Source organism: Lipotes vexillifer, unplaced genomic scaffold (genome assembly GCF_000442215.2).
Source record: "Lipotes vexillifer unplaced genomic scaffold, Lipotes_vexillifer_v1.1 scaffold534, whole genome shotgun sequence".
Lineage (NCBI taxonomy): Eukaryota > Metazoa > Chordata > Mammalia > Artiodactyla > Lipotidae > Lipotes > Lipotes vexillifer.
Window position 1 is genome coordinate 494,111 of NW_006787833.1, and position 11,138 is coordinate 505,248.

At 48.4% G+C, this 11,138-nt stretch overlaps 1 protein-coding gene across 1 annotated transcript; it reads right to left on the bottom strand.

Annotated features, from left to right (window-relative positions):
• Positions 1–234: 234 nt before the first annotated feature.
• On the bottom strand, positions 235–7,921 carry VIM (vimentin). Its single transcript, XM_007460873.1, has 9 exons — positions 7,216–7,921; positions 6,536–6,596; positions 4,022–4,117; positions 3,783–3,944; positions 3,135–3,260; positions 2,539–2,759; positions 2,038–2,081; positions 1,425–1,510; positions 235–596 (listed from the first exon to the last, which is right to left on the bottom strand). Exons 1-9 carry the CDS (start codon positions 7,776–7,778, stop codon positions 555–557), a joined length of 1,401 nt encoding a protein of 466 aa, XP_007460935.1. The 5' UTR covers positions 7,779–7,921; the 3' UTR covers positions 235–554.
• Between the last annotated feature and the right edge of the window lie 3,217 nt (positions 7,922–11,138).

An 11,138-nucleotide genomic window follows, 5' to 3' on the forward strand; every position in this document is an offset into this window, starting at 1 on the left:
TTATATAACATCTATTTATGAATTTTAAAAATAATTTAATTGAAAAGAAGCGAGGTCTATCAAAAATAACCAAATTAAGAGCTACGCTTCAAGCATAAAGTTGAATTTCTCAAGTTAACCTAACCTTGATTTTGTGGGAATTTGACCAATAAGACCAAACAATATTTAACCCAAACATATACTGTCATAAAATTTAGAGAATTGTTTAGATATCAAATAATCAAGACACCAAAAGAGTTTTCCAAAGATTTATTGAAGCAGAAACAAGTTGGTCAGATACGTGATGGAAAAAAGCAGTTTTAATGGTATTCAAAAATACTTTTTAAAAAGTATTCTAGCACAAGGCGTCTTCGGTAAACTAGATTATGTTGTAAACTCTTTTCTAAATCTTTTACGACTGTTGGTTCTCAAGAACTAGAGCTTATTCCTATTTCAAATCTATCTTGCACTCCTGAAAAAACTGCAGAAAGGCACTTGAAAGCTGTTTCTTTAAGATACGGATTTCTTTTTTATTCTCACTGGTAGTATTTTGCCGCATGGAGTATGTGCAGTTTTTATTCCAGATCATCGTGATGCTGGGAAGTTTCGTTGATAACCTGTTAAGAAAAACAGAACTCAAATCAAATACAATACTACGTACTAATGATTAAATTACCCCATAAAGCGTGTCAAAGAAGAATCCTAGGAAAGGCATATAATTTATTGTGAAAGTTGGAAGATCACGTTGGTTCTACGTGACCAAGGGTCACAGCGAGCAGGGACAGATACATATGTAAGACGTGCTTCACCTGTAGGCAAAATATGTATCTGATAGAATGTTATGACTTAAAAAAATAAACTTGAAAAATACTGTGTTTATGAAGAAGAATGCTGTAACTATCATAGGCAGCAAAGTTTAAAAGCAATTAAAACATATTAAAATGTACAGCAAGTACATTTTATGTGCAAGGGAAGATTACATGAAGATTACGATACATTTTGACCATTTCTTTCCTGGCATAGAGAGGTAATGAGAAACTACTCGATCATATGGCATGTCCTTGTATTACATCATGACAGGGTCTAGGAGTGTCCAGGGAAGGCCATTATGTCCAGGATCAAAACATTCCTGCTATTGAGGCAGTCTAATGAAACTAGTTTAGGAAGTAACTTAAGGAACGTGTACTCCTGTTTCAAGTCAAGCACCAAAGGAAATCACTAATTTTAGACAAAGGCAGACTACTATCCCACCTTCACATCTAGGAGCCAAATAATTAGATGGCTGTGTGTAGTGCTGGAAGAGGTCGACCTACTCTCTTTTTAGGAGGCACGAGTGAAACTGAAACCTCCCAAATTAGCTAGCTGTATCTGAGATAGACTTAGTGATCTAAAAGTTTATCAATGCCTGTCTGAAATTACTCCCATTTTGATTTAAAGATACCAACCTGTCCATCTCTGGTTTCAACCGTCTTAATCAGAAGTGTCCTTTTTGAATGGGTGTCAACCAGAGGGAGTGAATCCAGATTGGTTTCTGAATAAAGAAAACAGGTCCAAAATGAGTAAAAATGAAATTTGTAAAAAGACAAGAGACGATTTTGTCCAAAGAATTATGACTTTTTGTTCATGATTGTTTAAAGCACTATTCCCAAAATAACTCTGAAGACTATCACGTGTTTTAAAACACAGAGGCTAACAACACTGTAGAGTCAGGATGAGATGGACTACTTTAGCGTATACTCCAACAGGAGGGAAGAAAAATTTAACTGGACGTAGAAAATGTGAGACAGTACTTGTTTGAAAATTATGCCTATCTTAGAGAATTTTCTCTTGCATGGCATTTTTCAAGTATCGTTTTACAAATGAGTGCTTTATAAACAGAATGGTTACACGCTGCTAACATTTTTCATAGGGACTTCCCTGGCGGCCCAGTGGTTAGTACTCCATACTTCCACTGCAGGGGCCCCAGGTCTGATCCCTGGTGGGGGAACTGAGATCCCACATGCCGCGCAGCGCAGCCGCAAAAATAAAATATTTCATAAAGGAGAATCAAATGCTTACCCCTCAGGTTCAGGGAAGAAAAGTTTGGAAGAGGCAGAGCAATCCTAGAAAGAGATGGAAGAAAAACAGTAACCTTTTTGGGAAACAACAAGGAATACATTTATACACTTCTTATTTTCATCAAATAAGAAGCTTTACAATTTACAATGCAGGTGAGGGATTTGCTTCAGAAGCATCTACCTACGATCGGTCTCATTAGTACTTTTAAATATTTTACTCCAAGCGTTTTTCTGCAAGGGGCTGGAGGTGTGACAGAGTGACTCTTGGTTTTCACAGAATCAATCGTAGGTTGAAATCCCAGCTGAGATACTGATTGACTGACTAGGACAAAGAACTCGCATCTCCAGGTCTGAACTGAAGGTTCCTCATCTGTAGAAAGTGGTACATAGCTACGTTGAAGCCAGGCTCTGAAGATGAAGTGAGATGCTGCATGGAAAGCGGGGGGCATAGTACCTCACGCAGGGCAGCCCGGCCTTCGCCCCCACGAGCCCCCACCCCCACCTGCTTTCCTCTCCTTCCAGCAGCCTCCTGTAGGTGGCGATCTCGATGTCGAGAGCCATCTTAACATTCAGCAGATCTTGGTATTCACGCAGGTGGCGAGCCATCTCTTCCTTCATGTTCTGAATCTCGTCCTGCAGGCGGCCAATAGTGTCTTGGTAGTTAGCAGCTTCCACGGCAAAGTTCTCTTCCATTTCACGCATCTGGCGTTCCAGAGACTCGTTCTGCGGGACAGATGAGAAAGGCCCGCCGGTGTTATTTCCCAGAGACAAACGAACAAACAGAGCTAAGCCCCCAACCATTTCCAGACCATTTGCAATCATTTCCCCTAGCAGCAAATGGGGAACGCTCCCATTTTCAGCGGAGAATACAAGTACCGAGTCCCCTTCCTAGTGGAAGCAATAATACAGGTAAACTAAAACCCTGGGATCTCCAAGTTCTTTTTGAAAATGTCTTAACGACTCATTTTAGTCTCTGGACTAGAATGTAAATTTCTCTCCCTTTGAGCCAAGTTTTCTTCCGATAGCACCCTGAGCTTGGCCACCTGAAATGGGTCCAAGCTGGTGATCGGCCCTCTCTTCTTGCGCTGTGATACTCACAGTGCCTTTGAGGGCATCCACCTCGCAGGTGAGGGACTGCACCTGCCGACGGTACTCGTTCGACTCCTGCTTGGCCTGGCGCAGGGCATCGTTGTTGCGGTTAGCAGCCTCGGAGAGGTCAGCGAACTGTCAGGGAGGAAGCAGAAACCTGGGTCACCCACGTGCCTCGTCCACAAGTCCTCTGAGGTTCTACCTGGCCCGGATAACGGAGACGGCTTAAAGATGGCAAACAGACAAATACGTAAACAAGGCATGATACCAACCAACTTTTACACTCAAAGCTCAAACTGCAATGTGTTCCAGGATACGCCTAATTTGTTTTGAGAACGGAAGGAAATGAGGTGGAAGGCCAATGTTGAGATTTCCAAGTAGAAATTCCCTCTGTTGCCCTCGTTTTCAAAGGGTGGAGGTCAAGGGCAAGGGCGTAACCTGGAAGTAGGGTGACAGCGGGGCAGTGGCAAGGGCGTCTGCTATTCTAACGGAGGGGGTGTGAGTCGCGGGGAGGATGCAGCAAGAGATAAAACTCGCGCAGGAGGAAAAGCCAGCTAAACTTGGCAGCGAAAAGGTACTTGGGAATCGCAGACAGGTACAGCGTTTTCAGAAAAGAATGCTTTTCTTCCGCTCTGGCCACACTTGCTCGTTTCGCACCTTGGACTTGTACCATTCCTCAGCCTCCTGGAGGTTCTTGGCGGCCACGCTCTCGTACTGCTGGCGGACGTCACGCAGGGCAGCCGTGAGGTCGGGCTTGGAAACATCCATATCGATCTGGACGTGCTGTTCTTGAATCTGGGCCTGCAGCTCCTGGATTTCCTGAGGCAAGAAAAGACAGAAGGTCAGCCGTGCCAAGTATGGGGGGCAGCTTCACCCACAATGGTGATTCCTCTTACCTCATCATGTAGTTTCTTCAAAAAGGCAATCTCTTCTTGCAAGGATTCCACTTTACGCTCCAGGTCCAGACGTGCCAATGAAGCATTGTCAACATCCTGTTTCGAAAAGAGAAGACAGGGCATGAAGGAGGATGCTAACGTCTGTGGCCTATCCCATGTATTCATTTCAAATGAACTATATGAACTTATGTCTCTTTATTATAAAGAAGGGCACTGACAAATTTTATAACCTTCAAAGAAGTTTGTAAATCACCCATGCTACAGCGTAGTTTATTTTTCTTCAGTAACAAATCTGAATTGTGGTCCGCTGAGTTGTACTCAAGGTGACCAGTAGACAATTTTAAAATAAATAAATAAGTGTATGCCAACATGGCAGGCTGCGATCCATCAATTATTACTGAATCCACATTATATCAGTGAAGTTTCTATTTTTTAAATCTAGGAAATCAATGCCACAGCATTTTGGGGGGTTAACATCATGGAATGGTAGGATGATGGGAGTTGGTCAGGTTTCACAACTTCGTGCGTACGTGAGAACGTGCAGAACAGAAATTAGTGCTCCAGAAGTTTCAGCAGATAGTACCTAAGCTCCTCCCCCCGCCCCCCGCTCTACTCAAACCTTTTGAAATGTATCCTTGGGATCCCAAGCAAGTCATCTGGCATTCAAGTTACAAGGCTAGATTTATACTCCAATTCAGGATGTGCCCTGGCACAAATGTAGTTCAGGCAAATAAGGAACAAGAAGTGTAACCCTGAACTGTATTTGCTTTGCTTTCTCTGGTAGATTTTTCTCCTGGAACTTCCCTATCTCATCCCACAAGGGTGTGTCCACATCTTTTTCACTTAGCACTGTGTCAGTTTGGTTCCTCAGCTTGTTTCAGAATGACTGATCAAAATGCATACGGTGTTAACCGTATGTAAAATTTTGCTGCTCTGGTCTCCTTCTCTGTTTCCACCATTTGTAAACTGCTACATCCCAAAGATTTAATTTCCCCTTAAGGGAATGTCATGAGGATTTTTATGCCTCTTATCTTGTAAGCAATTATATTTGGAGTACAGTTTATAGCCTTACAGTCTTAAAATATTGACATGCTTCTATCACCTTCCTGGAAAAATGAGTGAGGAATAAGTGATAAAAAAAGATCAGCCTTCGAGAAAAAATTTCATTTTTGCTTGCTGTTAAACCCTACAAAAGATATACAAGATGATTTACTCCATAGAAAAGTTCAGTGTGTCACATTCTACTTCTTTGAAGAGAATATGAGGGGTTTTACCTCATCCCTAAATAGGGACAATTTATACTAATATTGTTTTATATGAGGTTCCTACTGGGGGTAGAAAACACTACAGACATGATGATCAGAAATGCCCTATGACTAAAATAAACTACTCAATGCTGTGTTTAATTTGGTAAATGTATTTCTGCTTCAAAATGTTATTCTAGACTGTTCGTCTGAAGGAGCTTTTATAGCCGTCCCAGTAAGTGCTCAGGAGAATGCAACTATGCTGGCGACTCTTCCTGCTTTGGGATTCCAATTTTAAGTTAAAAATCGTTTAAGGCCATCTATCTTTGGAGCAAGAAAACCTTTTACTTAAAACCCCATTCTTTATTTTCAGGTTTATGCTTTATGGAGAGGACATGCTAAAGAATACAAAGGTTCAAAGAAGAAAGGCCTTTCCACATGTGAGGTATGACTGTAGCTTTAAGAAGTCTTCACATCACATACTTGGCGAGTCTGGGCCAGATACTAGATAACGGATGTTAGCAAATACTTGTGTCCAATTAGAACGGTGCTTGCATCATTACATAGTCAGTAAGAATGCAGCCTGTTGCAAAGCGTCTCTGGGAACACAAAGACTCCTATTCTTTCCGGCCAGAACGGCCCCACTTGCCAGGATGTCTGTATCTACATTCCACAGTGAAGCCTGTAGAAACCATTAATACCTTTCAGCCAAGGGGACAGATGGCTCCTTTTCACCCTTATGAAGTCACAAAATAGTTGTGCATGTGACCTTAGGGCCACAGTAGAACTTGCAGCGAAGCGAAGAAAAGAAACTTGCTGGCTTAAGTCCAGTTAAACTAAGTTTCTTATCCTCCAATACATTTTACATTTGAAACTACAGGGCAGAACTGCGCTTTTGGTGGCCTTGTAAAAGGTAGCCAACTTGACTTTGGCAAACCGCCATCTAAATCAAACTGTAACTGTTCGAGATCAGAATATCAACGTGTTGCAAAAATGAAACGGAAAAAAAAAATGATTTCTTTGGAAAAAATCTTGAAACAAAGTAAAAAGTTAAAGACTTCCCTTTATGTCCTAGAGAACGGTTTGATCATTCAAGGGTTTTTGTCCGGAGCAGCTCCGAACTGCGGTCTTTCTGCCACTAGGGGGCTTGGAGCGCAGACGTGAAGTTTGGCACGATTTATACTTGGGTTAAAGCAACTTTTAGAACTGCCCGTGGGCCGCGTGGGTGGGTGGCGTCTGGTGGCTGCGAGTGGGAACAGAATCTACAAACCTGTCTGAAAGACTGCAGGGTGCTCTCGGCTTCCTCCCTCTGAAGCATCTCCTCCTGCAACCTGAAACAGGCGCGCGTTAACCAGAGGGGCACGGGGAAACCGCCAGGGGCGGGGCGACCGCACCCAAACACCCCGCGGTGGCCGCCAGACCAGCGCTGCTGCGCCACCTCCGCGGGCAGCCAGCGACCGCGGCTTTTAGGGCTGCTGCCCTCGGCTAGTTTGAGCGGGGTCTTGGCCACCGCGTGGACAGGCGATCACGGCCGCCACCACCCCACCGCAGAGGAGACTCTGCAGTCCCTTTGTCTCGCTCCCTGCACGGCCCCGTGGCTGGCAGCCCGCCGTGGGGGGGTGGGGGGTGGGAAGGGAGGGGCTGGCAACTTTCTCAAAGTTTGGGGAAGTCGCACGCATCGTCTGCAAGGGCCTTCGAGGACAGACAGAGCGGTAGTTTTAAGAAATCTGAAACTTTCTGAGACAGGCGTTCTTGGGCAAATGAGTGGGGCTAGAGGGGAAACGCTAACTTGCAAGATCTGGGTTCAGGGCGAGGCCGCGCTGCAGCAGTCACAGCCCTGCTCCCCCGCTGTCCCCCGGGCAGCCGCCGCCAGGGCCACATCCCCCAGGGCGTGGCGGTTCCGCTTCCCCTCTCCTTCCCTCCCGCCGCCCCGCGTGGGCGCCTCCTTACTTCTCCCGGAGACGCATGATGTCCTCGGACAGGTTGTCGCGCTCCACCTCGACGCGGGCTTTGTCGTTGGTGAGCTGGTCCACCTGCCGGCGCAGCTCTCGCATCTCCTCCTCGTAGAGGTCCCCCAGGCGCGACTTGCCCTGGCCCTTGAGCTGCTCGAGCTCGGCCAGCAGGATCTTGTTCTGCTGCTCCAGGAAGCGCACCTTGTCGATGTAGTTGGCGAAGCGGTCGTTCAGCTCCTGCAGCTCCACCTTCTCGTTGGTGCGGGTGTTCTTGAACTCGGTGTTGATGGCGTCGGCCAGCGAGAAGTCCACCGAGTCTTGCAGCAGGCGCACGCCGGGCATGCTGCTCCGCAGGCGCACGGCCGCGGATCGCGTGGCGTACACGCCGCCCGGGGACGAGGCGTAGAGGCTGCGGCTGGTGCCGGGGCGCAGCGCGCTGCCCAGGCTGTAGGTGCGGGTGGCCGTGGTCACGTAGCTCCGGCTGGAGCTCGGCCGGCTCGCGGTGCCGGGGCCGCCGAACATCCTGCGGTAGGAGGACGAGGACACGGACCTGCTGGACATGACTGCAGAGGGCGGCGGTGGGCTGGGCGGCGGCGGTGGCGCGGGCTGGCTCCGGGAGGAGAGGCGCGCGAGGGCGCGGTGGGTGTGGGCAAAGGGAGCGCTGCTGAGTCTCTGGCGCGGGGAGCCCGGAGCGAGAGTGGCAGAGGACGGGACCCCGCCGAGGGCGCAGCTTTTATAAGCCAGTTAGGAAGCAGGGTCCCCTCCCACTGCCATCCCGGAGGCAGAGCGCGCCAACCAATGGGGAAGGCTGGGCGGGGGGTTAGGGCGGGGGCGCCCTGGAGCCTTCCTCCTCCCCCGTCCTCCGCCCTGGGGGCTGGGTACAGGCTCGGTTACTTCTTGGCTGGGCTGGGGCTTCCGGGGGCTTTCCTGATGGTGGCCCGGGCTCTGCTCACCTCTGGGTGCTGAAAAGGGCGGGGTCGCTCAGTGGTGGGGGGGACCCGCCCGGGACTGGACCGGAGGGGTCCCGGGCACCGAGCCAGAGCGGCGCGGGAGGGGCGCGCAGCAACGGGGCTGCGGTCCGCAGGGAGCGGGTGGGTGGGGAGACCCGCGGGAAGAGGGGGAGTGCGGGTTCCAGCAGATCGGAAGGCGTGGACAAAGAAACAAAGAGGGTCTGGGATTGGAGCGCGAGGTGGGAGCGCGCACAGCCTGGGACGCAGGGCTCGAGCCCCCCGCGCAGCCTTGCGCACCGCCTGCTGCGGAAGGGGCGTCGGTCGGGCCCCATCTCCGCCCTCTAGTCTTAGAGAGTCCTCTCCGGGGACCTGACGGGCTGGGTCCAGCTTTGGACGGCGGGAACTGCGAGGAAAGCCCGGGGGAGATGGGTGGGGTCGCTGAGTCACTGACGGCGAGTCACTGCGCCGGACCGTCCCGCCGAGGTCGAGGGCTGCTAGCGGTTCACGGAAACCGTTAGACGAGATTGACCCAAGTCTCCCCGGGCGCGCGCGCGCGCGCGCGCGCATTTGTTGGAAGTTTTACGCAACTTCGAGCTGGGCCTGCGCTTTCTTGTGTGCAGTTCGCCTGCGTGGAGACTAGGGCGTCCGTAAATTCTTAAGAACTCGCCAAAGTCTGTTGATTTTGCTCCAATGTGCAGACTTCTCTTTAGTAAGAAACTTCGGCCCGGCCTCTATAACCGCTAAACGCGGGTCTGCGGCGTCACAAACGCACTCCGGGAAGGTTCTTCTTTGCAAAGTTCCCTCCCACCCTTCTCTCCGGTCTCCTCTCGGCCTACCCCTGCCCCCATAAAACCACACCCGGCTTTTAACGTGATGTGGAAGTTTGGGGTGAAAGAGGAAACTCAGCATCCGCAGTTGCAACGTCAAATTGTTCAATGGTTTTTCTGCTGTAGCGGAAGTCATTAAAGGTATAATCTGCATCAGTTATAGAATTAATTAGGTATTACTTTAAATGCTGAATTCGATGAATGAAAGGCAATTTTATACCTCAAATGATAGAATGTTTGAGGGAAGTAGATTTATGTGTTCGTTTTGGCTCAGCGATGGTGCTCACTGCAGGATTCTGGTGACTTGTCTGGGAAATGTCACTGGTCCCTTGGCCTATTTTCCAGAAGAAGTCTTGCAATTGGTCTCGGAGTGAGGGAGATAAAACTTGTCTACAGAGCAAAAAACTTTTGGTCTAGGGCACCAAGGGAGTGGTCAGATTCTCACACCAAAACCTTCCAGGTAAATCACTCAACAGGGTTTTTGTTGCGATATTAGTAACATGCAGAACAGTGTGGTTACCCCCAAAGGGAGATGAAGAGAGCCAATCCAAGCCAGCCTTTTAGTGATATCTGTAGCAATGTAAAAATCAGAGGTTTGTGTTTTCTTTTGTATTTACAAGACCGAAGGAGTATTGAGAGGATTAGCCCCAAAACAACTGTAAAAATAAAAGCATCTTGATTCTATAGTGAATGGCGGTGGGAGGATAGGGGGGAAGTAAAAATTCTTCCGTTTTTGTTTTGTGTTTTGGAAGGGGGGTGCTGGAAGTTACCTGGCATTTAAGAAAAGTAGTTTAGAACCAAATGAAGGGTTTATTCCAGCTTCTTTGTACAAGCCTCTTTTAGGCAATATTTTGTTTACTGCATTTCAGTTAGTTCTGGCAAATGGGGCTGCCAAGGTCGAAAACTGCAGGACCCCTTTCGGTACAGCTCCCCTGCTGTGGATTTCCTTAATTCTCTCCTTCCCTGGGAGGCTGCAGGTCCCTCCCGAGCATTCCTGGGGCGTGGTGCCCTGGCAGACTAGCTTATGCTCCATGTTACCGTCTTGCTCTCAGAGCGCCCTTTATTCAAGCCACTGCTCAACAAATGTCACCATTGTGAGTTTGCCTGGAACCCTTAGGAGGAGAAAAAGCCATCTCCCTCTGGGGGGAAGGGAGGGTGGACCTTACGCCCACCTAAAATGCTGATCCCAGGGCAACAAGCTGGTGCTGTCAGAGGACTCTTGCTGACTGACTCACTACGGAAAATGAGGGCAAGGCTCTGGTGCGGTGTGGCAGGGTGCCCTGTTGGTGACCACAGCAAATTCCTCAGGCCTGTGGCGACTTCCTCTGGGATGGATGCTGGCCCTCATCATCATCTGGGGGTATCCCCCCTCCTTTCTAACCTGTCCCCGATCTGTATTCTCAGGACTGTGATATGTTCACTTGCTGTCCTTCCTAGTCAGCCTAGGCTGCTATAACAAAATACCATAGACTGGGGGGCTTAAGCAACAAATGTTTATTTCTCCCAGCTCTTGAGGCAGGAAGTCCAAGATCAAGGTGCCAGCCGATTTGGTGTCTGATGAGGGTCTGCTTGCTGGTTTGCAGATGGCCACCTTCTTGCTGTGTCTGCATGTGGCAGAAGGAGTGCATGTTCTGGTCTCTTCCTTTTCTTATAAGGACACTAATCCCATCTTAGGGGCCCCACCCTCATGACCTCATCTAAATCTAATTACCTTCCTAAGACCCCACCTCCGAATAGCCACACATTGGAGATTAGGGCTACAACATATAAATTGTAGGGGTCACAAACATTCAATCCGTAATACTTGCTATACACCACGTGCACACACACACATACACACACGCGCACACACACACACACAGACACAGTGTCCGATGTGTCCTTCCTATTAGAAATTGCCATAGCTTGGGGTGGATTGTAGAGTGTAGAAAAGCGAAGGTTACAAAAACACTATTACTCATTCATATAGAATGCATGAGATTTTGGAAAGAATTCATTTCATTCTGAGGTAAATTATACACCAACCAGGACAGTGCCTCAACCAAGGAGGGCTAGTCATCGATGAAAGAAATCAATATGTCTGAACTAACATCCTTGAGCACGATAACTAATCCTTCTCTATCTGTGCCCCCACGTTCTTAGCT